The 27,999-nt window shown below is 39.0% G+C and overlaps 1 protein-coding gene across 6 annotated transcripts in view; it reads right to left on the bottom strand.

Annotated features, from left to right (window-relative positions):
- Positions 1-27,999, bottom strand: part of relch (RAB11 binding and LisH domain, coiled-coil and HEAT repeat containing) — a 240,500-nt gene that overhangs the window by 41,174 nt on the left and 171,327 nt on the right. For 4 of the 6 annotated variants that reach the window (XM_051929027.1, XM_051929025.1, XM_051929024.1 and 1 more), the window contains 7 exons: positions 26,181-26,304; positions 26,048-26,096; positions 20,147-20,226; positions 19,961-20,067; positions 8,223-8,322; positions 2,412-2,494; positions 1,252-1,315 (listed from right to left, as the gene is read on the bottom strand). In XM_051929027.1, the coding sequence (XP_051784987.1) occupies positions 1,252-1,315; positions 2,412-2,494; positions 8,223-8,322; positions 19,961-20,067; positions 20,147-20,226; positions 26,048-26,096; positions 26,181-26,304 (607 nt within the window). Of the gene's footprint in view, positions 1-1,251; positions 1,316-1,538; positions 1,622-2,411; positions 2,495-8,222; positions 8,323-19,960; positions 20,068-20,146; positions 20,227-26,047; positions 26,097-26,180; positions 26,305-27,999 lie in introns of all 6 variants that reach the window. The other 2 variants (XM_051929028.1, XM_051929026.1) reach the window with 1 other exon arrangement.

Consider the following 27,999-nt stretch of genomic DNA (forward strand, 5'->3'; position numbering starts at 1 on the left):
AATATATATGCACTTATTTACTGTCTTGTAAAATATTTTAATCATACATAATAAATGTAATATTAGAAATAATTTAAATATTAAATGTAATGCTTTATAGGAATTAAAAACAAATCACTATTTATAGAAGTACAACTGCCATATCTTTTAAAGAATGAAAAAATGGTTGCTTTTGTTCAATTACAATCGAAACATTAACAACATCAAATTTTAATAGAAGGTCTCAGCTTTGGAGGGAAAACAGAAGTGGATGCTTAAAAGTGCAAGGAAACAAAATGTGTGACAATCGGTGTGATGATATGTACCAGGATCTGTACCATGTTGAAATGTTTACAATTTTCTAGGAAATTTTGCAGCATACAGCATGTTTGAGAAATATGTACCATAAGCTTAGCTCTGTAAATGAAGTTACAGAAGCATAAAGTCACATTATCAGTTTTACTTCTTTTCTAATAATACATGGCACAAACTAACAGCATTAAAATTATGTAATAACCTCCACTAACCTTACCTCATGAAATAGTTCATGATTTTGAACAAAATTAATGCATTATATGTGCTACCTTTCCAATATTCATACAATTTCTTGTGTGACTTTTTTCCCCATTTTCTTTAAATTATCATATCTTCTTCAGGACCACCGCTGAAATTGTTCTCAAATATACTCTAGGAAATAAATACTGAACAAACTTTTTTAATTAAAAAATCCTTTTTAAAATACTTTAGAGTTGTGAATAGTGATAAAACTGTGATGCTGACCTGTTCGAAGGACGTCTTTCAACTTCAAAGCACTTTTCTTGTTTATATATGTGCTTCCAGAAGCATAAATGATGCAATTTCACTTTTTTAAACACTACTTCTATTCCAACTATATATACATACTTTTCACAAGGTTTGGCGAGTCTAAAGGATTAGTAATGGGGTAAAACATTTGTTCCCACAGTCTGTTTCCCTCCTTAGAACGTAGGAACACCTGCAGGAGGACTCCTGGTTATCACACCTGCCCAGCATCAAGTTTCACCTCCTCCATCCCAGATGAATAAAACAGCATTTAAGTAAAGAAGTCATCATTTGACAACCTGAAACTCCAGCACCATTTTTGAGTTAGTGTTATTTAAAGAAAAAAGAAAAACTACCAATTAAACTGGGATTTCCAGGCTGGAACCTTAACCTTTAATGTACCTTCATATCTTCTTTACAAAAAAAATATACACAATTACATAATTAAAAAAAAAAGAAACAAATACTTACTTCTCTTTGTGTTACAGTTTCCATTATTGTTCCAAACGCTGGTATTGTTGCTATTCTAACTGAGCTAAAATGTAACAACAGAGAGGAGAATCACATTTGTATCATTGGCTTGAGGCTAATTATTAAAAAATACTTGACTTTATTTAAAAAAAATTGCTTTAAAGTAATTAGTAAGCAAGCATGGAATTAGACAAATGTTCATTCAAATGTCAATTAAAAAGTCAAAACCAGGACAATGCTAAAGAAACAAACAGGTTTCTACTTAAGGTCTCAGTCTTTCAACTCACAATTCGGGATCACTGGACAAGGTAACAAGGGCCGGAGCTACCCGCTTGTCAATAAGGGCTTCGCTCATGCCTTGGAGAATCAGCTGCAACCGATCAAAATGCAAAAGAGAAACGGGTGGGTGAAAAAAAAAAGGGCGAGGACCTGGGTTAAATGTGACTGCGGATGGGCAGGCAGACTAGCGGGACACCCATGCAAAGGTGTGTGTCAAGGCCTGACATGCATTTACTCCAGCGATTAGTTAGCAGCCTCAATCACCTGTGAGAAAGGTTAGTGAATAAAAGAACAGCAAAGCACATTCCTCTTTCTTGGCTTCAAAGAGCTACCCAGTGTGTTTAAATACTGATATATGCATTTGGTAAAATATTTAATAACAAAATTGATTCATATGAAAAATATTTATTTTTTAAATTCTTACATATATTTTCTTTAGATGTGTTTTAACGGAGCCAAAAATACACTATTAAAAAATTGTGTTTTGTTCAAGTAACACTACAAATGTGTGCTGTACTCAGAGCAGGAAAAGTAATTTTTTTCCCCCAATGCTGAGACGTTACATCATTTTCTTTGGTGCTTTCTATGATAATTTCTGCTCTCATCACCACCAAAAACTGAAGTATTATCAAACTTTCTGGTAGTTAATACAGAGCTCAAATTTGATTACATGAGGAATTAGATTTCTACAGTTTGTTTAATTTCCTGAAGGGATAAAAGGCTTAGCAAAATCCCAATCTTTCACAAATTATTTCTGACTAAGGAAACAAATCAAAAACAAAATAAAGGGAGTTACTGTATGGCGATATTATGGATGGGTTGTTGACTAAGAAACCAAGACTAAAAGGAATGTCTGATGAACAAGGCTAGAATACACTTACATTTCAGGATCACTGGAGAGTGTAATAAGTGCTGGAACAACTCTCTGAGCTACTAGAGTTTCATTCACCCCCTTCACCAACAGCTGATTGGTCACAGCAGGGTGATGTCACGTAGGATGTATGGAAAGAACGAGCAGAGTGTCATGGCACACCACAAGAGAGAAAGGAGAAAAAAAGACGACAAGAACACAAAAATATAACAAAAGCAAAGGAGGAGCAAACAAAAAATTTAGAGGCCAAGCAAATAACTGTACAGTACTGCTCAACACAGATGCAAATCACAAATAATTTATTGTTAGATAATTTAATGGGTGTTTTTTTCTGTTTTTTTGCTTTGGCAATCTTAAAGAAAACAGTCATCAGATTAAGAGTACCACCACAACTGGAGTGTACAGTTTCAAATAAAATTGAACTTTCAGAGTTTCATGAAAAATGTGTTATTTAGTTAACAATATTAATCTCATAAAATAAAGCCAATAATAAAATAAAATTTATGAACCTATACATAAATATTGCCATCTGGATATCAGACGAATATGGCAGAAGCCTGTTCAATATGCATCATAGTGTTACTGGCCAGTTTTAACCTGACTGGTAAAGAACAATCACAATGACACAGAAACTAATGCAGAATTGCTGGGTGCTTGTAAACCATGTTTGGGTTGAAATATTGGAATTGGTTTAAATTTCTCACTTGTACCCGTCCTAAATAATACTTTGTGTTAAAAAGTTCTCTATTACCATTAATTTGAATGGGGAAAATATCTTAAACATTCCTTAGCCTCAAGCAATAACCCATTCTTTTCCTCAAAACAAGTTATTTCAAATATGGAAGACATACAGTAGGTCTTAAAGCAAATTGCAACGTGTTAAATGGCACATGCAAATGACAATATCACTGTATTCTGTACATGTGACAACATTAACCATAAGAACCTATGATGATGCACTGCATTCAATGCAGGTGTAAAGGTAGGAGTTCAGCTGCAAAAAAATATACAAAAAATAGTGTCAAATCTCTTGTATGTTCTCTTCATACAGTAAGCTCTGGTTTAGTTTTCTGCATTACATTCTGCTATTTCTGTATTCACCACCTGCTTTTACTGATTTAATGATTCACACTAAACCTGCTTAGTTTCTTCATAGATGGTCTTATGAATGTCCTTAGGTTTCACATTTCAATCCAATATACAACAAGCACAGACACTGAATAAAATTTGCTATTTCCTAATTCATGCATCTATATGTCATCATCAGTTGGGGACAGCATGGTTAAATGCTGATAAAAAACTGTAGAAGACAATAAAGAGGACAGAGGAATGGTTAGATGCAAACAAATGAGAGGAGAAAGAGAACCGCACTTGCAATGTGAATAGGAATTGCAATAATTCCTCTACTTCTTGTTGAGGGTAAAACAGGGGCAACAAGAGGGCAGGATTCTGAGGATGCAACTTATCCATGGGCACCAACATAGTTTGGAAAATCATCTAAATTCCTGCTTATCAGTAAGGGACAGTACAGTACAAGGTTCCAAGACAGAAAAGTTTGGTCAGTGCTGCTCTTTTACAGATGAGGTCCTTTTTGTTCCCAACTATAAAGGATTGAGACAATGTTGTTTCCTTAATGAGACTAAGATGCCTTGCAGACCCAGCTCTATAATGGGAACTTAGAACTCAGGATGCAATGGTATCATGAGCCACTGGATGGGATCTACTTGTTTTTCCTTTAAACATGAGCGAAGTCTGTGATGTTAAGAATGTTGACTCTTGAAATGAACTATCACCACATGCAACACTCTGTGAGTAATCTAACTAATACAACATAAATTCAGATTGGGAGAAATTCAAACAGTGTTTCATAAATGGGGATGAAAAGCGATGCAAAGGCATAGCCGAGAAATAAAACAAAAAAAAAAAAAATAGTAAACACACGGTCCTCCAGCACCAAACAAGTTCAAAGTCAAAACTATTGGGGGCATGATCACACTGTAAAAATTTATGATGTTGTAGCTGCAGTTCAGTTTGATTTCATGCCTACATAACCAGTCAATATCGTGCCAGTTTTCTTTAGAGGTTGCAGCACTCAATCAGGAAAAAAGGGTGAGGAATTATGATTTCTGCTTCATACCAAGACCCTATTTTTACTGTTATGGGTTAAAAAGGCTACTATGCGAAGTAACAGATTTGAAGGAATGCCACATCCACATTACCCTCCAGGCCTGGCCCCATGTGACTATTGCCTGTTACCAACTAGAAAGGTTACTTCTGTGGAACGCATTATGGCCATTATGAAGACATCACCTCATCTACAGAAGAGGTGGCATAGTAAAGCTTTGTGAAAGTTATAACAAATGTATTCATATTAACAGGTATTATGTTGAAAGATAAAATGTGTTTGGATACACTAGTGCAGGGGTGGGCAAACTACAGCCCGCGGGTCTATTTAATCCGGCCCGCCAAAGATTGGTACACAATTGCTCAAATCAAATCATATCATAATTATGACAGCATTCATTCAATGGCGTTCCACCAGGTGGCGCATTAAGCGCAGTGATACATTGACATTAATTTTGCGGAGCCCGGGCTACTCTCTGTTATTACTCTGCTACTGCTCTGAACCTATCTGCAACAATGAGTGGGCCAAAGTAAAGAAAAGTCGACAGTGAGTGCCGAGTGTTTAATAAGGAATGGACAACTAAATACTTTTTTTCACTGAAGTCAGGTCAAAGGCTGTATGTCTTATTTGCCAAGAAACCGTTGCAGTTTTAAAGGAGTACAACATCTGCCGTCACTTTTCCACCAAGCATGCTAATCACGCTAACAACCAGTCAACGCAAGAACAGATGGCTACCGCTCAGAGGTTGGCAGTTAGTTTGCAGGCTCAGCAAAACACCTTTATCCGACAAACTGCCATCCAAGAGTCGAGCACGAAGGCAAGTTATGTGCTGGCATTCAAATTAGCAAAGACCAGCGAGCCTTTCTCTGAAGGGGAGTTTCTCAAAGACTGCATGGTAGAGACAGCAGGTATCTTGTGTCCTGATAGCAAGAACAAATCTGAAAAAATAGCTTATCAAGCAGGACAGTGACTCGCCGTGTTGAGCTAATTGACGAAGACTTAGCTAGCAATCTAAACAAAAAAGCAGAGTCATTTACATTATATTCCTTGGCACTGGATGAAAGTAATGACATAAAGGACACCGCTCAGCTTTTAATTTTTATCAGAGAGATTAATGACAATTTTGAGATAACGGAGGAGTTTTTAGCCATGGAATCCCTAACTTGGAAAACGCGGGGAGAGGACTTGTATGACAGCGTGTCGGGGGTCATCAAAAGGCACAAGCTACCTTGGAATACGCTCGCCAACGTTACCACAGATGGATTGCCAAATCTGACTGGAAAAAACGTTGGGTTGCTCAAAATAATCCAGGAGAAGGGTGAAGGAGGACCACCCTGAGCAGGAGGTAATTTTCTTACACTGCCTAATCCACCAGGAAGCACTGTGTAAATCCGTATTGCAGCTTGACTATGTAGTGAAGCTAGTAGTAAATCCCATTAACTTTATTCGAGTGAGGGGACTTCAGCATCGTCAGTTTATTAAGTTTCTTGAAGAAACTGACGCTGATCACCAGGACTTGCTTTACCACTCCAATATCCGCTGGTTAAGTTTGGGGAAAGTACAGTATGTCAATGAGTGTGGGAGCTCAAACAGGAGATTATCTCATTTTTGGAGCTACCTGAGAAAGCGGACGATTTTCCTGAGCTGAGTGACACAGATTGGCTTTGTGATTTAGCTTTTGCTGTGGACATACTGACACACACGAATGAGCTAAACATGAAGCTACAAAGGAAAGACCAGTTTGTACATGAAATGTACACAAACGTCAGAGCCTTCAAAACCAAGCTAGCTTTATTCTCAAACAACTCATTCACTCATTTCCCCACACTGGCTATGCTGAAAGGGGTCCTTGACTTGCGAAAAAATACAGGAAATAACTGGACGACCTGCATGGAGAATTCTACCATCGGTTCTCTGATTTTGGAAAAATTTACAAGTCACTTGAGCTGGTGTCATGTCCCTTCACACAAGACCCTGAAACGGCGCCACAGGAGTTGCAGTTGGAACTGATTGATCTCCAGTGTGACGTCGTCTTAAAGGAGAAGTTCAACTCTCAAACTGGATGAGTTTTATGCTTCATTAAGCGCAGCCAAATTTCCAAACATCCAGAAGATGGCACAGAGGATGCTGGTGTTGTTTGGCTCTACGAATGCGTGTGAACAGACTTTTAGTGTGATGAACACCAACAAAGCCCCCACAGATCCCAGTTGAGTGATGAATACCTCAGATCTGTTCTGAGAATTGCCACAACAAAACTAACACCAGACTTCGATGCAGTGGCAAAAAAGGGTGATCAACAACACTGTTCCCACTAAAACTGAATGTAAATATTAACACTGTAATGCCTTTTTTATGTTTATGTTTGATACGTATGCATCTAGTGCTGGCCCGACCCGTCTGTCAAATTTTAAAAGTCAATGTGGTCCCTGAGCCAAAAAGGTTTGACCACCCCTGCACTAGTGCTTCTGTTAACAGGCAAAAACATTTGGATTACCTAATTTATATGTATAATGTGTTTTGGTTAAATTAGATTACATACAGGCAAAGTAAAATCTTCAGAGCCACAGACCAAATGTGGTTTCAAGTCCAAGGCCTCAGATGCTCACCAAAGTAACTACCATGAATGGGTGCTGTTCTATATAGAAGAATATACAACTGAAAAGAAAAAAATAGCATAAAAGACACACTGGACCAATTATAATGTATAACATTTATATTGAATCATTTTTCAGATTGGTTTAAAAGCATTTTAGCTTTACATTCAAAGAAAACTGCTGAGTGTTTGGTTCTGCACACAACACTGCCCCATCCAATTGTGGTGGTACCTTCTCATCATTTTCCTGTTTTAAGCTGACAAAAACATTTTAGAAGAAATATAAATAAATCTTTATAAACTGCACACTACTAATATACAGATCACTGTATTTCCCTGCAGTTGATAATGTTCAGATCCAAAGAGATGTAGTAGCATGCATTTATTCACAATGCAGTCCATAGGTGTCTGTGTCAGCAAGTGGCAGCTGTGCAGCATATATGCAGTAATTGCTCTTATCGACACAGGATGACAAACACTAAATTTGCTTTAAAGCACTTTAAAATACTCAGTCATTCCACCCTTGATATAAATACACAAAAAAAGAATCATCTTTTTGCGCAGATGCCACTAAAGTTCCACATTTTACAGACAGTGCATGTAACCAATCACTAAAGGCATTTTAATTTTAATAAGGAGAAATAAAAAGACTACGACATCCGTAAAATAACTAGGCAGATATTTTTTTCTAAGCTATATAACTTACCTCATAAGCTACAAAGCTTAACATAAGTAATGCAATATTGTAAATGTTACAAATTTGGAGTCATACATTAATGGATGTAAATTCTGCATTGCAAACTAAATAATTTGATAAATCTGCAATTCACTTTAAAAATTTACTGATTGCTTAAGTAATGTTTAGTAAGTGTACTTCTTGTGATTTTATTTTCAAATTTCATTTATTAGTATCAAGGGGGGAATGTACTGTCTTGTGCTCTGCAACATGAAATATAGCTTTCTGCACCATCACACAGTTCACAAAAAATATTTTTCTGACATTTATTTTAACATAAAGCATACACTTTTCATGCATCAAATGAACAGTAGAAGATATATTTATATCTGTTGTATATTTATAAAAGTTAAAAAACACTCCATACCTCAAACATTCGAGCAGCAGTACAACGCACAAGAGCTGATGTATGAACCACTCCATACCAAAGGACTGTCAAAAGCAGCTCATGGTAAGCTGGGTTAGCACTAACAACACAAAACAGATGTTATTTATAGCAACAATAACACTGATAAAATTAACTATATAAAGAAAGTTGTCTCCATCTATTTGTCATGCAAAGCGTTTTGTACATTTTTAAAGGAAAAAGTAGGGTGAAATGACACCTTTTATTGGCTAACTAAATAGATTACAAATGCAAGCTTTTGAGGCAGCTAAGGCCCCTTCTTCAGGCAAGATGTAAGTTGCCTCGAAAGCTTGCATATTGTAATCTATTTAGTTAGCCAATAAAAGGTGTCATTTCACCCTACTTTTTCCTGTATCAATCTATGGCTAACATGGTACAACACTCTACTGCTATACATTTTTAATGACATAAATTTATAGTAAGTCATTTTTCACTATAACAATGCTGCTCTTTACATAAAGTAAGGGAAAGGTAGACCATGACCACTACAAGGAGGTTAAAGCTTAGTTTGAAAGAAAAGAAAAAAGCAACGCAAAGTTCTGTAAGTCAGGGGTTCCCAAATTCACTTCTGGGGACCCACTGTGGCTGCAGGTTTATGTTCCAAAAAAATTCACAATCGGAAATAATAACTGAACACATTTAATTAGAGGGTTTTTTTTTTAATCTCTTCACTTATTCTGCATTCAGAAAAGCACAGCAGTATAATTTTTACATTTATGTCAATCTGAAATGTCTGTTTTTGCTAGCTTTAAATGCTTAACTCTTTTGTTTTTTTCCTATTATTTTGCCAGTTATTTCACAGTGGCATAGCCGGCAGGATGGCCTCCTGGTGGAATCGGAAGCTGAACCAACCTTATGTCTCAACACACCAACGGGCTGAACCACTCAAGACCTATCAGGTAGGAAAGTACCGTTCTTGTGTTGCCGTGCTGGGGTCTGACGGTGTGTGTTGGGGGGATCTAGAGTATGTTCCGACCCAGTTCCCCTTAAAGAGGACCTGGGAGCGTAGGCAGAAGACCTACAGACGAGGGCCAGGTTCTGAAAGGAACACAGTGGGGACCTATTATGGGCTCTCAAGGATGGGGACCAACCCAAAAATCCCCACAAAGAAAAATTTCTTTGAGAAAGGTGGGTGTGCCCTGGGTCGGCAGGTGAAAGAAATAATGACCTGGGAATACAACCCAGACGAATCCCTCCGAGAACAGGCCATAACTCTATGGCAGAAAGTCGGGTGTTGGCTACGGCCATATAATAAAAATGCCCGACAAATTGTGGAAAAGGTGGCTTGTGCCATAATAATAAAGGGCCTACTGGCTAAGCTCGCCCAGCTGACCTGGGGACAGTCATATGACAACATGGTCACCCTTGTGGGGATCATTAATACCTTGCGGGAGGAAACCTACTTGGGAGACCCAGAACAGAATCCCTGTGAACCTAGAGGGAGTTGTGCCACTAATTTAGGGTCTTACTCTTACACTGCGGAGCATGCTTTGGAAAACTCTGATACACGGTGGAAGGCTTCGCGAGGTGACACGAGGGTCTGTGGAGAAACACAGAGCAGGGGGCAGGGTGCTCCTACTAATCCTCTGGCCTTTTCTCATATGGGAGAAGCGCTAGTCAATGGCTATAAAGTACCTTCTTTATTTGACTCTGGCAGTAACATTACCGTTGTTGCTTGCCATTTAGTGTTGCCGCGACAAAGATTAAAAATAAAGACCCGTCTAACCTGTATTCATGGGGACGTCCGGTCATACGAGTCCGCCTGCTGTTACATCTGCCATAACGGCGTATTAAAGAAAATGACTGTGGCGGTGCACGACAATCCTCCGTTCCCCTTGATACTGGGTAGAGATTGGTCAGATATAAACTGTGGCATAAGACTCGCTATCCCTACTAAAGCACTCGGTCTTGCTATGGACGCACCTTCTGCGTCCTCGGCTACCTCCACGCCGTGTACTCAGCCAGTAGGGGAACAGAATGCGGCCTTAGAGAATGACGTGGAAACAGCCGGACCGTCGCATAGCGAAACGTCATCACCAAGCGCTGCGCTGGCTCGGTTGGAAACCACGCCCCTTGAGGTCGAATCTGATCCTCTCAGTCGTCTGCAGTTTCAGTTTAGGCAGACACCGGCTTCATTTAAAAGGGAGCAATGGAATAATGACTCCCTTAAATTTGCAAAAAATGCAGTGGTCTTAGTAGACGGCCAGCGCACCACACATCCCATGCCACAAAGTCCTGGTGGATTATGCCACCGATATCCTGAAGCTGTTCCCTTACGCTCAACCACTTCCAAAAATATCGCACGGGAGTTGGTAGGAGTATTTGCGCGAGTCGGAATCCCTAAAGAAATCCTGACGGATCAAGGGACTCCATTTACCTCTGAAACGTTCAGGGAAACTGCTAAGTTACTGAAAATAAAACACTTAAAAGACCTCTGTATATCATCCTCAAACAGATGGTCTAGTTGAGAGGTTTAACCAAACTCTCAAGCAGATGTTATGCAAGGTAGTCAATGAGGACGGGAGGAACTGGGATCAGCTCCTCCCCCTCGTCCTTTTTGCTTACGGGAAGTCCCCCAAGCCTCCACGGGGTTCTCACCCTTTGAATTATTGTATGGACGACAACGCCGGGGTTTATTGGATATATTAAAAGAAGGCTGGGAAGAGGAGGTCCTTCCCTCTGTAAATATACTAGAATATATCGTGCATGGCAAGGCCCATATGAAGTTAAGGAGAGGAAGGGTTTGGTCGATTATTTAGTTATCCAACCTAATCGTCGACCTAAGGAGCGGATTTATCAAGTCAACCTGCTGAAACCGTGGAAGGAAAGGGATCCCGATCCCTCCTCCGGACAGCCCTGCTCCCTCTTCGCTCATAAATTACACCTTTGACACAATAATTTGACACGCCAACAACGACGGGAGCTCGAAACAGTTATCCTGTCTGTCCCAGAGGTAGTGAACGAAAATCCTGGATGAACCTCCCTGGTTGCGCATGACATAGTGACTAAACCAGGGGTCATAGTCAGAGAACGCCCATATAGGATTTCCGAAGCAAAAAAGTCAGAAGTGGAGTTGGAGATCAAACAAATGCTGGACCTAGGTGTGACAGAGGAAAGTTTTAGTCCCTGGTCCAGTCCCATCATATTGATTAAAAAACCAGATGGAAGTTGGAGGTTTTGCAATGACTTCCGTCGGCTTAACCAAGTCTCCCAATTCGATGTCTATCCAATGCCGCGAGTGGACGACCTTCTCAAGTGGCTAGGACATGCCAAATTTTTGACTACTCTTGATATGACCAAGGGGTACTGGCAGGTTCCCTTAACAGATTACACAAAGGAAAGGACTGTGTTTAGCACTCCTAACGGACATTGGCAGTATCGTGTACTTCCATTTGGATTACATGGGGCACCCGCTACCTTCCAACGTCTGGTGGACAAAGTGCTCCGACCCCATAATTCGTACAGTGCTGCCTACCTGGATGACATTGTCATCTATTCCAGCACATGGAAGGAACACCTACTGTAGGTTGAGGCTGTATTACGGACACTAGCAAATGCCAGACTTCATATTAATCCTAAGAAATGCTTTTTTGGGTTGGTTGAAGCCAAATATTTAGGTTACCTAGTGGGCCAGGGTATGGTCAAACCACAATGCTCCAAAATAGATGCCATAGTCAATTGGCCCCGTCCGATAACTAAGCGGCAGGTACAAGCATTTCTCGGCTTAGCGGGGTACTATCGCTGGTTTGTACCCCAGTTTTCCGAGAGAGCAACGCCCTTGACAAACCTGACAAGGAAGGGGAAACCTAATCACGTGGTTTGGGATAATGAAACTGACGCTGCATTTAGTGACCTTAAGCAGGCCCTTACGTCAGCTCCTATTTTGAAAGCTCCTGATTTTTACTTTGCCTTTCATTCTCCAGACGGATGCTTCGGACACAGGTCTTGGTGCCGTGCTGAGCCAAAGCATCGATGGAGTGGAACACCCCGTTATGTACCTGAGCCGGAAACTGTTGGACTGTGAGACCAGGTATGCGGCAGTGGAGTGGGATGCTTTGGCGATTACGCAGCTGAGGTACTACCTCCTGGGTTGGGACTTCACCCTGGTGACTGACCATGCACCGTTACAGTGGATGGCGTTACATAGGGATTCGAATCCCCGAGTCACGAGGTGGTTTTTGGACCTGCAGCCTTATAAGTTTTCGGTCATTTATCGTCGAGGTCTCTTGCAGGCCAATGCAGATGCCCTTTCTCAGTGCCATGACCTCATGAACAGGTACGCCCGACCCGATGGGTCTGGGCTGAGGGGGGGGCCCGTGTCACACACGTGCGACTAAGAGCGAGCTGAATGGACCAAGTGGAGGTGATTACCCGCCTGGCCAGGGGGTGGCGGGGTGCTCTAAACTTGTTTCTGTTAATTCTGCAGATCAAATACGGGAAAACCTGCCTGAGTCGACGCCACGTCCGGTTCCAGCTCCCAGACTGAAGTCACTTCCGGTAACGGCTCCCAGACGGAAGTCACTTCCGGGTTACAAACTATAAATTCTCCATATTGCCAAACCAAGTCAGTTCATGTCGGGAACTCAAACAAGCAACATCACTTGTGTTGAAACTCGTTATTTCACAATGTATATATATATATATATATAAAATCCCTATGTGCGTCCAGGTGTCCATGTGTAGGTGTCCTCTGGTGAAGTGCGCATGCGCGGGGCACGGTGCGATGCGCGATATTACTGTCAGAGAAAGTTAGAGGCGTTTTACGGAAATACAACCCAGTATTACTGCGAGAGGAAATTAAAGGTACACAATACAGTGATGCATATTACAGCCACATACAAGCCAGCATTACTGTCAGAGGAGATTAAAGGCATATTACTGACGTGCACGCCTGTATTACCGCCAGAGAAAATTAAAGGTATATTACGGACTTACAAGCCAGCGGATGTACAAGCCAGCGGACGTACAAGACAGTATCCTTCAATAAGGGCACGCACAAAAAGGCGAGCCTCAAAAGGGCGACCTCAATTGGGCGCAGCGAATAAAGGCGCGCATAAATAAAGATCTGCATCATTGTTGCTCTTCACATATTCCAGAGCCATTTGAACTAAATTATCTATGAACGCCTTTATTCGCTGCGCTCAATTGAGGTCGCCCTTTTGAAGCTTGCCTTTTTGTGCGCGCCCTTATTGAATAGAGCCGTACAAGACAGTATTACTGTCACAGAAAATTAAAGACACACAATACACGGTGGCAGCCCACAAAGAACGGTCAGCTCAGCAAGTAAACATCAACAAAAGAAAGGCTGAAAGAAAGAAAAATACGACCAACAAAAAGAATGAGGTCAAAGTCCCTTAACATTTAATATAGACTGTTCCTACTAATGTTTATGCACTACTGTTCTAGCGCCTGTTATTGTAACGGGCTAAATGACTAGTATGTATATATATATATATTGTGATGGATTGCCGGCTTCATATTCCGGCCCTTACCCCCAGGCCACCAGGAGGAGCTCTCCCAACAGCATGGACGTGCCCCGAATTCCAGCAGGGCCTCATGGACTATGTAGTTTTTATACACAGCCCTGCTGGATACCTTGGGGACCACTGGGAGTCGCTGTCTGGAGGCCCGTGGACTCATATGTGCCCTATAACCTGGAAGTACGTCCTGGTCACGTGAACAGGAGAGATGACGTACTTCCAGGTTGAAGAAAAAGACTTCTACCCTGACCCGGGTCAGGGGGTATAAAAGACTCTGGGAAAGCCCAGTACACTGAGCTAAGCTGGGAGGTAGGGTGGCTAAGTGTCTGGGAGCGGAGGAGAGAGAGTATTGTGATTAGTGATTGGTTTGTTTATTATATGAGTAGTGTGGAGTGAAGGGTGCATGGTGGACTGTACTATAAGAAAATAAAGAAGTCTTGTACTTTTACCTGGTGTTTGGAGTGGTACCTGAGGGTTCAAGAGGTGGATAAATACCTCTACTGCTACAATATATATTATATATATATATATATATATATATATATATATATATATTATATATATATTATATATATTATATATATATATTATATATATTATATATATATATTATATATATTATATATATATATATATATTATATATATATATTATATATATTATATATATATATATATATATATATATATATATATATATATATATATATAGTGACTTAAAATACAGTACAACCACAGTTATCCGATTTAATGACCGGTGCCCGTCATCTGGATAATTAAAAATCACGGATAATCGAAAATAATTATAAAAATTCGCAAATGCTAGAATAGGTGCTGTACAGTGAAATTCTTACCTTTCTTGTGTTGTTTATGAAGTTTTCTTGACAAAATCAGACAGGAGATGCTGCTTTGTGTTCTTGCAACGCTTCATTCAGTTTTATTGACGTGCGGAGCTTGCGAAGTGTTAGGATGTCACTAAAATTCGAATCCGCTTCCTGCTCAAGAAAGTCTAGCAATGTTTCGGCACAATTTAGCGCTTCTGCAATCGAAACTTTCTTTTCTGAAGGTTCATCTTCAACTGCATCATCGTCGCTTTCTTCCGGCAATTCCGCACTTGACTTCGCTTCTGCAGCAAGGGCGGTGTCATCTTTCACTTGATATCCAGGCTGATCATTATCAGAGAGTAGCCATTCTTCGATGTTTTCTCTGTCGACGTCTTCAAATCCATTTACATTTTGAATTTCCTCCAAAAGCGATGCCGCTGTTATTTCTTGGCTTTCACTGTCATTGACGTTTTCAACACTATCCATTACATCAAGGAACAATTTTCGCCATGACTTTCGAAAGGTTAAGTTCGGCATGTCATCCCAACTCTCAGAACATGAGAAAATTGCGTCCTTAATTGTCCATTTCTTGTAAAACTCACGGATATCTCCGTCTTCTTCCAAGACTGAATGGAGTAAAGATTTCCTGTAACGACGCTTCAATGCTTCTAAGACGCCCTGGTCCATAGGTTGCTTAAGCGACGCCACATTTGGAGGAAGATATGCGACGAAAATCTGGTCATCGCTTGTTTTCAGGACATTTTCGCTAGGATGGGAAGGTGCGTTGTCCAACTGTAACACAGCTCTTTGTGGCAAATTTTTGGAGCGTAGATGGTCTCGAACAGCAGGAACAAAATGTTTAAAAAACCAATCTTTAAAAATCTCTCTGTTCATCCATGCTTTGGTCTGATTGTAGTAAAGGACAGGAAAATTGTGCATTTGTGTTCCCTTAAATGATCGTGGATTCTTAGACTTTCCAATGCATACGAGTTTCAATTTGTGCGAACCACTAGCATTGGCGCATGCTAGCACTGTTATTCGTTCCTTACTGGACTTGTGACCTGGAGCAGACTTTTCTTCTTTTGATACGAGCGTTTTTGACGGCAAAACCTTCCAGTACAAACCAGTCTCGTCAGCATTATAAAGTTGGTCAGGTGAAAGATCATGAGCCTCGACAAGACGTTTAAATTCCGTTACGTATAGTGCTGCAGCATCAGAATCACTGCTTAGTTTCTCAGCTTGGATATCTAACGGTCTTATTTCGTGGCAAGATTTGCAAACATTGCAGCCATCCTTGAGACGCAGCAAATGGTTCAGGAATCTTCATCTCACAGTGAAACCATTTCGCTTTTTCGAGCAGCAATGGCCTGGATACAGGACATCCCTCGGTGCATTTTTGCTTGAACCATTCGAACACAGCTCTATCCAGATCGTCAAATTTTGAACCCTTTGTTGTCTTGCACTCACTCATCCCGTTAAATGTATCGGATGAAGTTACGAATTTGTAGAGTTCATCTTTCTTTCGAACAATATCATGCACTGTTTGATTTCCTATGTTAAATTCTGATGAAAGCTTAGCAATTGATTCCCCCTTTTCAGCACGTTCAACAGTTTGCAGTTTCGTAGCAATTGACAAAACAACTCTTTTTCTTTTTGCTCCTGCACTGGAACCCGACATTTCGGCATGAACTTACGCAAAACAGCTTTCTAACATCGAGGTGTGGACGCCAACTGAATGAACCCAGAACAAGGCGTCGCCTACACGGACCGTGCGACCCATACAAAACTTATTGACGAATGGCAGTCGTCTGAAATTGGAAAAAGGGGAGGGAGAGTGTTCGGAACGAGTCCTCTGCATCAGATTAAGTCTAATGGTTTTTCATAATAGGGGATCGCCTGGCTGGTGCTCAGATGCTATACTGTACTTTCAATCCTTTTAGAATAATTCTCAGAAACCCATCGACAAAGAAAACTTAAGCTGTGACACACGTAGTGTACATTCCTGTAGTCGGAATTCTTGGCGGCGAAATCTTGGTGGTCTTGTGATGTCTCACACTTTTTTTCTAGGCGATCCCGGATAACCAAATGCACGGTTAATTGAAGACCGGATAATCGAGGTTCCACTGTATTATAAAACCAGATGGAAAGTTTATTCATTCTTTTACACTTCTGGTCAAAAGTTTTAGAACACCTCAGTTTTCCAGTATTTTTTCAAATTTAATAAGCTGAATTGCAATGAATGACCTAAAATGGTCAAAATGTAAGCAGTAAACTGTCAAAGAGGTTTAAATTTAAAGTTTAGGATAGCAAAAACTGAAAAAAAGGAAATTTCAGAATATTACAAATGGGTCTTCTTCATGGAACAACTAATAGGTTACAACCTACACATGTTCTGCAGTATTTAAAGTAAATTAAGACTTGCAAGTTGAAGCAAACAATTTACACAGGTGTCCCAACTGCTGATGGTTACTTAAAAACCCTCTGTTTGTCTTAAAGCAGAGTTGGAAGATACTGTTTTACTACACCCTCTGAAGTACTACTTGGGCAATATTATGCTGTAGAAAGTTGAAAATTTTTGTGATAAAGACAATAAAATGTCAATTAACAAATGAATGAGACAGAGCATTATTACCCTTAGATGTGTAGGCCTGTCACTTAGCAAAAGTGTTAGTGAGTACAATGTCCTACATTTTCCAAAGGCAATTGGAAACTAGAAAAAACTCTCATAGAAAGAGATCTGACAGACCCAAAGTCACAATTCAATTAGAAGACGAGTTTCTGACGGTCACCAGGTTGCAAGGCAGTCGCATCACAGTACAACAGCTTTAACACTAGAATCCATGAAGCCTACGAAAAACTCTTAGTCCCAGGCCAGAAACGTTTTTCATGTTCTACTAATAATTGGCAAAATGCTGACGTGAAGTGTATAATATGTAAAGACTGAAGTCCAGATATCAAATAAATACTTTCATAACAGACACAGATATAACAAAACAAGTGTTCTTTTTTTCTAGAATTTAACCAAAGTAAAAGAAATTGGGATAGGGTATGACACACACACACACACACACACACACACACACACACACACACACACACACACACACACACACACACACACACACACACACACACACACACACACACACACACCTGCTTGGCTGGTGCAGAGGTAAAAACTGCTATCTCCAAGTTGAGAGGTTGCAGGTTCAATCCCGGGGCCTTCACGCATTAACTGTTTTGAATAGTGAGCTGCTATTATTATTACTATTATAGAATAAAACATATAATTGATTTATTTGAGTCTGTAACAACCGGTGTAAATTTATGGTACTTGTAGCATTTTGTTTTATTATTCACTTTTATTCTCTCAGTCATGTTCATGCTCCCCCAGATCTGACACTTTCAAATAAAGACATGCTGTAACAGAGGTGAACTCAGATGAGGATGCTGGTTCTACATCGGAGAAAGAGAACAGAAGCCCTCCCCGCAAGAAATGTCCACTCACACATAACACAGCTGCAGCAAGCGTAAAGGCGAAAGATGGCACAGTTTGGATGCAGCAACAGGTTGATCGTCATCCTGCCAGTGAATCTGCCCCAAACATGTCCTACAATGAAACAGCAGGGCCTACATAGCTCGTCAAGGTATTGTGCAAAGTTCCATTTGAGATTATGTTTTTTGTTTTTTCATATAAAGACCAACATTTATATGTTACTTATATAAAATGCCACATCGAATATTGTTTACCTTTATTTATTTACTTATCTTCCTACAGTGTAAAGTCAAAGTAGACTGCACAGCTTCCGTGTGTTTGATTGATATAGGCATGCTGGCATAGACATGCTGACAAAGTACATGTGCAATGCCACTCCTTATTTAGGAAAAGATCAGTTACGTAAAGCATATACCCGCAGCTATAGACACTTCAGTACGCAAGCAATGGTACAGAGAATGCAGTCAGACTTCTTTTTGGGCACATACATAGCATGGCACTGCAGATCTAAACTCTAACATGGATAGTTGGGAACTGTGGATTGCTCATTTCATGCAGTTCATTCAACGTTTTTGTCAGACATCTAAATAATTATAGTCCAGAATGAAAATGGTTATTTCATAAAGCTTGTGTGTCAGTGACATGGTTATATGTTGTTTATTATGTGTATTGGGATTGTCATTGAGCAAATTATTCACGTACACACTTGATATAAAAATAAATTCCAGTCTGAAAACTATGCAGATATACATTTTACTAGTATATACGGAAACCATCAGAATTTTTAATTATACGGAAATATGGTTTTTGGCAACTCCTAGTTGAACTTGCATATAAGCAGTGAATATGCTCATTACTGCTGGGCTGTATTTCCTCACATAATGCATTTTGCTCTCCGACAGGCAGAAATGGAAGACAAAAGTAAACATCATGGACTGTATATGCAGTGCTTATTTTTTATAATGTATTACCCAATTAACAATTGCAGCTCCTGCAATCTGAAAAACGAGTCAAGTCAAAAACACAATTTTGATGGGAAACAATTAATCATACTTGTATATAGCCCAAGTCTTGCTGGTGCCACATGCTTTGCATTTCTTTGTTAATGGTTATGCGGAACTTTTGCAGTTTCATGAAATGCTACTGTTAGTGAATATACTAGCAGGCAGAAATATACAGTATGGAGTGTTGCAACAGTCAATGAGCATGGCCAATGTTTGCGACAGTTAATGCCTTGTTTGGTTGGTAATATTCGATATGGTAGTGGATGCACTGCTTTAAGATTAGGTTTATAATGAAGAGCTTTTGCAGTATTAGTGAGGATTGAAAGCATGAACATAGTTATATGGACTGCTGGGGAAATGTCTTATGTGCTAGGGTGCTCCTCATCATCAGCTGATTTCATTCTGACATGATCAAAGTCATTAAAATCGAACATACAGCTAGGCCAATTGGAATGTTAATTTATTTGTAAAGTAGGAAATTAAAACAATGCAAATGCAACATTGTTATTATTAGGAAATATGTACATTTATGCCATCCATTTCTCTAGTTTGTATTTTTTAACTCCTGATTTAATTTCCTTTTACACAAACATTTTAATATCAAACATGCAAAGCCAAGTTGGAAATGTCAGCTTTTCCTTTAATTCTTTAAAACAGCGTCATTCAAAGATGGAAATAATGACATGAAAAAACTGTCATATGAAGACTGCCACATTGTTTAGATGTTCAGAATGATCATTACTTTAGAAACTACAAAGATGCTTTTCAAGCTCTTATGTATCACTTACATACCTGCTTTAATAAACAATATTAATCAGACAGATCACAAATGTTTCTTCATAAAAGGCAGTCCCCTAAAAGTTTGGTATTAATTAAAAATAAATACACAGACTTACCCCAGTTCCACAAACGCAGCCTTTAAACTATCAAGTGGTGCATGTGATAAGGATAGTGTTGTCATTACATCTTCTAAGAATCCTACTAGCAGCTTCCTATCTTCATCCTAAATGAAAGGTATAGACTAGATAAGACATAAAATAAAAACACTGCACAGGTTGTTTTATGACTTAGTCCTCCCTTACCTGGTTATAACACGTTAAAACACCTGTTGCATAGATAGGCACCGTAGCTTTTGTAAGTATGCCATTTCCTGCTGAGGCATCTACAAGGAAAAAAAACACTAAGAATAAAAGAATTGCATTGCCACAAACAAAATATTTTCCTAATCATAAAAGATCAGGCTATGTAAATGTAAATGGAGATTTTTTTTAAAGCATGCACACCAAGGCATAATGCACAATCAAGAACTTGCTGGCATTACAATTTTTATAGCAATAGAAAGTACTTATTAATATTGACTAATCTCTAAACTATGATAGACATCAAAATGTATGGCAAAAACAAAAAAAGATTTCTTTCCGTTTATTGAAGCTGCTTTGGTGAGCGGCTAGCTTGCCATCTCTGATGAAGCAAACACTTTTGGTGTCTGACTTGTGCTCTATGACTGGCATAGCTGACACTGGTGATTCTGTTCATGATAAATCTTTCAGACACTTACAGGTAATGTGAAACCCTTAGTTTGCATTGAAATCAATCAGAAAAAGTTTGCAAAATTGTTTCCATGAACAGGACACAAGGGATAACATCCTATATTTCCTTCTTTCACTATTCTGCAGGTACAATAAGAAAATCCACTGACGTCAGCATGATTTTTAAAGTTTGTTTCTCATAGTGGTCTTTATGAAAATCCTTTTAATTTTGCTCTTAAATAACACTTTCCATTTCAATTAAGAAATACCTGCCCACAAGCATAAAGAAATGAAGTTTATATATATTTTATATATATATATATAGCTTTTCTAGATTAGATAAGAGCAGGTCTAACACTCTCCAAGCTCTTAATCAATAAATAGGCACTGAAGCTATAAAATATTTCTTTTTCAAATACATGGTTGAGAAAATAAGAGGATCATCAATAGTATTTGCAACAGTTGTAGTAGTAGTAACAGTAGCAGTAACAGTTCAAATTTTCTTTAAATTTTTGTAATTACTGTATATTTAGGAGACGCTTTTGCTGAAGTGACTTAAAAGATCGGCATTCATTGCAACTGTTGAGACGTACTTTCAAAACTAGAGCACATGTAGGTCAAATACTTTGCTTAAGGTCACATAGTGAGTTGGAGGTGGGAAATGAACTGATAACCTTGTGGATTAAAAGTTTAATGCCCTAGCATTTATGCCATATTGTCTGAATGCATGGAGTGAGTACACAAGAGTAATAGTTTAACTTTATGTGTACCAAAATTATCACAGGGCTTTGAGTCGATGACGGAATCTTCCATAAAAACATAATTTTGTTTCAGGGCATCAAAAGGCTCTGCAAAATGTTAAAAATGACCTGATTACACTCTTCTTTTTCACAATTGTATTTCGAAATTTAAACTGACAGATAATTTACATATACATAGTGTATGTCTATTTTAAAATGTGAATGTCAAGCTATCTAACACTTGTCAACCTGCATTGTGTGTTCACCTCCTTGGTTGCCATCTTTAACCTTGAAGGAATGAGGGTAAGGACTTTATGTGATGCAATAAGATGTGAGTCATACAAATACAATCTGAAGAATAAAGTATAATGTGAATCACTGGTGAATGAGAAAGCACAGTCAGAAGAGGAGGACAATGGTAACAGGGCGTATACAAACAACAACAGAGCAAATAAAAACATGGTGAAAGGTAGCAAAACAAGTCATGTTACATGAGAATTGGCACTGTTTGTTAAACGCATAGGATTTTAAATTTGTAACTCTGAGTTGGTCTATACAAAAAAAAGTGGATAATATGCCTTTAAATTGAATAAACCATACACAATAGCACTGTGGAACTGTGTCTAGTGTTCCCATCTATCAGTAGCAGTGCTGGTTTAACACTAGAATTGCCAAAGCTTACGAAAAAAACTCATAAACCCGGCCCACCTTAAATTCATTCGCATCTCTCCGTCAGTGTCTTTTGTGTTGTAAATGTGTCAATAAGCTCAAGCAGCCTACTATCCCATCCCCCCACTGCTGCAGAAAGGGCAAAAAGCTCTCCCAGATCAAGCCTTGTTTATCTGGGAGTGGGGTACCGGGAGCTGTATAGTATAAATAATACAGTGGGTACGGAAAGTATTCAGACCCCCTTCAATTTTTCACTCTTTGTCATATTGCAGCCATTTGCTAAAATCACTTAAATTAATTTTTCCCCTCATTAATGTACACACAGCACCCCATATTGACAGACAAAAAAAAGAATTTTTGAAATTGTTGCAGATTTATTAAAAAAGAAAAACTGAAATATCACATGGTCCTAAGTATTCAGACCCTTTGCTCAGTATTTAGTAGAAGCACCCTTTTGAGCTAATACAGCCATGAGTCTTCTTGGGAAAGATGCAACAAGTTTTTCACACCTGGATTTGGGGATCCTCTGCCATTCCTCCTTGCAGATCCTCTCCAGTTCTGTCAGGTTGGATGGTAAACGTTGGTGGACAGCCATTTTTAGGTCTCTCCAGAGATGCTCAATTGGGTTTAAGTCAGGGCTCTGGCTGGGCCATTCAACAACAGTCACAGAGTTGTTGTGAAGCCACTCCTTTGTTATTTTAGCTGTGTGCTTAGGGTCATTGTCTTGTTGGAAGGTAAACCTTCGGCCCAGTCTGAGGTCCTTAGCACTCTGGAGAAGGTTTTTGTCCAGGATATCCCTGTACTTGGCCACATTCATCTTTCCCTCGATTGCAACCAGTCGTCCTGTCCCTGCAGGTGAAAAACACCCCCACAGCATGATGCTGCCACCGCCATGCTTCACTGTGGGGACTGTATTGGACAAGTGATGAGCAGTGCCTGGTTGTCTCCACACATACCGCTTAGAATTAAGGCCAAAAAGTTCTATCTTGGTCTCATCAGACCAGAGAATCTTATTTCTCACCATCTCAGAGTCCTTCAGGTGTCTTTTAGCAAACTCCATGCGGGCTGTCATGTGTCTTGCACCGAGGAGAGGCTTCCGACAGGCCACTCTGCCATAAAGCCCTGACTGGTGGAGGGCTGCAGTGATGGTTGACTTTCTACAACTTTCTCCCATCTCCTGACTGCATCTCTGGAGCTCAGCCAAAGTGATCTTTGGGTTCTTCTTTACCTCTCTCACCAAGGCTCTTCTCCCCCGGTAGCTCAGCTTGGCCGGATGGCCAGCTCTAGGAAGGGTTCTGGTTGTCCCAAACGTCTTCCATTTAAGGATTATGGAGGCCACTGTGCTCTTGGGAACCTTAAGTGCAGCAGAAATTTTTTTGTAACCTTGGCCAGATATGTGCCTTGCCACAATTCTGTCTCTGAGCTCTTCAGGCAGTTCCTTTGACCTCATGATTCTCATTTGCTCTGACATGCATTGTGAGCTGTAAGGTCTTATATAGACAGGTGTGTGGCTTTCCTAATCAAGTCCAATCAGTATAATCAAACACAGCTGGACTCAAATGAAGGTGATCTCAAGGATGATCAGAAGAAATGGAAAGCACCTGAGTTAAATATATGAGTGTCACAGCAAAGGGTCTGAATACTTAGGACCATGTGATATTTCAGTTTTTCTTTTTTAATAAATCTGCAACAATTTCAAAAATTCTTTTTTTTGTCTGTCAATATGGGGTGCTGTGTGTACATTAATGAGGGAAAAAATTAATTTAAATGATTTTAGCAAATGGCTGCAATATGACAAAGAGTGAAAAATTGAAGGGGGTCTGAATACTTTCCGTACCCACTGTATATTGTTATTTGGAACAGATGCATTTCATGTGTGTTCCGTGTCTACAAAGATCTATGTAAGTGTAGCATGACAGAAATGTTGAACACATACCTAAAAGAAACTTTTTTTCATGTTTTAGTACTAACGACAAAATTTTGACATGAAGTGCATAATGTGTGACGACTGAAGTCCAAATATCAAATAAGCACCTTCACAAAAGGTACAAGTATAACAAAACAAGTGCGCTTTTATTCAAGACTATAACCAAAGAAAAAAGAAAAAGAAATAGGGTTTGTGTACTTCATTATCATGACTGCTTTGGTAGTACTGCAGTAAGATCTAGGATGAAGGTTCTACATCGGAGAAAGAGAACAGAAGCCCTCGCCGCAAGAAACGTCCACTCACATATAAGAACAATGCAGCTGCACCAGGTCGTAAAGGCGAAAGATGGCACCGTTTGGCTACAGCAAGAAGTCTGGTGTCATCCTGCCAGTCAAGTCTGCCACACACCTGTCCTTCAAAGAAAAAGCACGGCTTACAGAGCTTGCCAAGGTATCGTGCAAAGTCCAGTTTGTGATTATGTTTTGTGGTGGTCTTTATATAAAAACATTTATATGTTACTTATATGAAAGCCAGATTGAATGTTATTTACCTTGATTTATGTACGTATCTTACTAAAGCGTAAAGCCACAAGTAAACTGCAGAGCTTCTTGTGTAAAGTCAGTTCAGTACACATGTACTTTATCAGCATGCCCATGTCGATCAAACACTTCTGTTCTCCTTCTCCAATGTAGAACCCTCATCCTCATCTGAGTACACCTCTGTTATAGCACGTCTTTATTTGTAAAAATCAAATTTTCTTTTATCTTCAGTTATAGTCTTGAATAAAAGCGCACTTGTTTTGTTATACTTGTACCTTTTGTGAAAGGGCTTATTTGATATTTGGACTTCAGTCTTCACACATGTCAAAATTGTGTCATTAGTACTAAAACATGAAAAAAAGTTTCTTTTAGGTATGTGTTCAACATTTCTGTCATGCTACACTTACATGGATCTTTGTAGACACTGAACAAAAATGAAATGAATCTGTTCCAAATAACAATATATTATTTACACTATACAGTTCCCGGTACATCACTCCCAGATAAACAATGCTTGAGCTGGGAGAGCTTTTTGCCCTTTCTGTGGCAGTGGGGGGATGGGATCGTAGGCTGCTTGAGCTTATCGACACATTTACAACACAAAAGATGCTGACAGAGAGGTGCGAACGGATTTAAGGTGGGCCGGGTTTATGAGTTTTTTCATAGGCTTTGGCAATTCTAGTGTTAACTATTTATTTTGAACAAAAAGGCAAATCAGAAGGGAAGCTGAGCTATGTGAAAGTGACAAGATATTTCAAATCAAATGGAGTGGGAAAGTGAGGAAAACTGTAGTTAAGCATCTAAGTACACTGTCAAATTTGACAAAGAAATTTTACACGTGAGGTGTGCCTTCAGAGATAAAAAAAAAAGCTAAAATTGTCAACTTGGGGAGATTAAAAGCGTCTGAAAAGCTGAGGTAGACTAAGCTGTGGAAGTTTTCTGCACATCTGCAAATTGTTAGAAATTCAAATGCTGAACCACTAGTTATCGCTATCTTATTACTAAGATATTTTTAATAAGTTTATTACATGAAGTTATGTTATTTTTTGTCATAATAGCATCAGAGAGTTGCGACATTTAGCATGTCAGAATTTCACTGTATATGTGACAATTATGACAACGTTGTATTAATTCAATGGATGTGTGTCTGTACTTTCATCAAAAACTGTTCCATTCTTCAGCTGTAGTCTGATTCAACTTGACAGCTTTAGGACTCATTTTCTCTTTAATCTGCAGTTGTGTTTGTTTACTGCTGTATATATTGTGTTACTGTTGTCTTGACAGTAGTGTGACATTGCCTCAGGGCTGTACCATGTTTCTGTATTGTATATAATTGTTAAATACATTTAGCTATCACCTAACCAGTAGTTGGAGTTTGCTTGTTAAGTATGATATATACTAATATAAACTGAAACATAACTGCTTACGGGCAAGCACACAAATCATGGTGTTTTCACGATTTGCTACTAAGTAACTGATGTTACTGCTTAATGGTAAGAATGAGCAATAATATGCAAAACTGGAGGTTATTAACATTTTAACCAAGCACATAAGACACAGACAAGACATTTTCTCCTACCAACATTTTCTTCTGAAAGTCTGAGAATTTCTTGGAATTGAGGTTTGACCTAAAAAAAGGAACATACATTTTATCTTTTAAAATGCTTAAGTAATTTATATCTTTAAATGGTACAGCTTAGAAGGTTATATACCTTTGTGTTTGTGAATATTTTTCCAAAAGTTCTACATAGTCTCCAAAAAAATCTGGAAAACTCATGAACACATGTTGTGGATGTCACATTGATCCTGCCAACTGTCTCTATTAGTTGTGGCAATCTGCAAAATTAAATAAATACAAAAAAAAAAAAAAAAAGAAAGAAAAATGGGAGTTAGAATATAGGCATGTAGTAATAGCTTTGAAGTGTGCCAGTGTAATCTGTAAAATTTATTTCAAAGGCATTAATAAGCAGACAGGGTGAAGCTGATAGGATGATGGACATAAACAAGTGGAAGGCAGGGTAGTTGCCCATAATAGCCAGGGGCCCCTGTCCTTATTTAAAGTTCTATGAAAAATTCCACAGATAGTTACTTTCAGGCAGAGGCCATGAGTGATTACAACAGGTGTACAAAAAGCTATATTGGTCTGAAAAGACCATGTGGCAGTTGCCCATATCTGGCAAGATCCATAAAAACTCAAGTATATAAAATGAGGAGAAACCACTGAGAAGCCAGAAGTCGTCCAAATGATGCTGAATGCCCTACTGGACCAGGCTTGTATAAGCATCAGCAATCCTCATCGAAGAAACTGAATGACAACTGCATTCCATTACGTTCACTCTGGCCTGGATATGTATGTATAAATAATTATGCATTGTATTTTGGGGGAAGAAACTACATTTTGAAGCAAGTTAAATACATATATCTCTTTTTGTACCATACTGCTCTCGTTTCATTATTTCCACCATAGTTACTAAAGGATATGGGTGGCTTAAGTCTTTTCCGCATCAAGTGCCCCCTGCTGGATACAAGGCAGCAATTCATTCTCAATTGTCCATAACGTATGAAACAGATGTTTTTTTCTGTATTGTGCAGATAAAACAAAATAAATCAGCAAAAGCCATAAAAGAAACAAAAATAAATAAATAATGAGCTTATCCAGGATTGGGTACCAATTTGTACCCACTGATACCGGGACAGGCTCTAGCCCACATGAGCCTGAAAGGATAGCTGGGTAAGTAAACAGATGGGTAGATGAACAGAATGGTTTATTTTGTTAACTTGCATTAACTCTGTTATTAAACTAGTTAAACTGTCAGCCTACCTTGATGCTTAAAAAATATTTTAATCAATTCTGACTTTCAAACATTTATCTGAGTGCATAGGAAGGAATTTTGCGGTTGCGTTGCCATACACTGGATTTGGGAATGTGGAAATTGGCTATGAATAAACTGCCTTTCAGAAAAAAAAAATCTATAATTTGAGTACAGCTAAACTGTAATACTAGCACATGTTCTGAATCATACTGTATACACACACTTCCACACATCATATTTTGCTGCCCAAATGTGATTTTCTATCTTAGTCAACCTCCAGAAACAATACAGTAATCACAGAAAAAAAAATAACAATGACATTTTTCTGTACATGTAATAAAAAACATTTATACACTCTTCTGGACACTATTGGAGCTCCAGTTGTTTCAATTAGCTAAGAAAAAGTATATATCAACTCTCCTGAAATTGCACTGGAATGTTGTTGCACATGTGGAATACAAAGTACACTGCCAGCATCAATTTGAAAGGAGAACATGGGAATCGGCACATTGTGGATGGATCAAGATGCCTGTAAAAAACATACAACACTTTATCATACCTAATAATGTAGGCAAATGTGTGAGTGAAGAGTGGGCTTTCTTTGTGAAGACAGAAAAACTGACAGAACATAGTACTTGGCCACAAATAACATGCGTTTTAGAAAAAGTACAGCTATACTGAAATGCTGATGGGAATGAATCAAATACACACTCGCACA

This window comes from Erpetoichthys calabaricus, chromosome 6 (genome assembly GCF_900747795.2).
Source record: "Erpetoichthys calabaricus chromosome 6, fErpCal1.3, whole genome shotgun sequence".
NCBI lineage: Eukaryota > Metazoa > Chordata > Cladistia > Polypteriformes > Polypteridae > Erpetoichthys > Erpetoichthys calabaricus.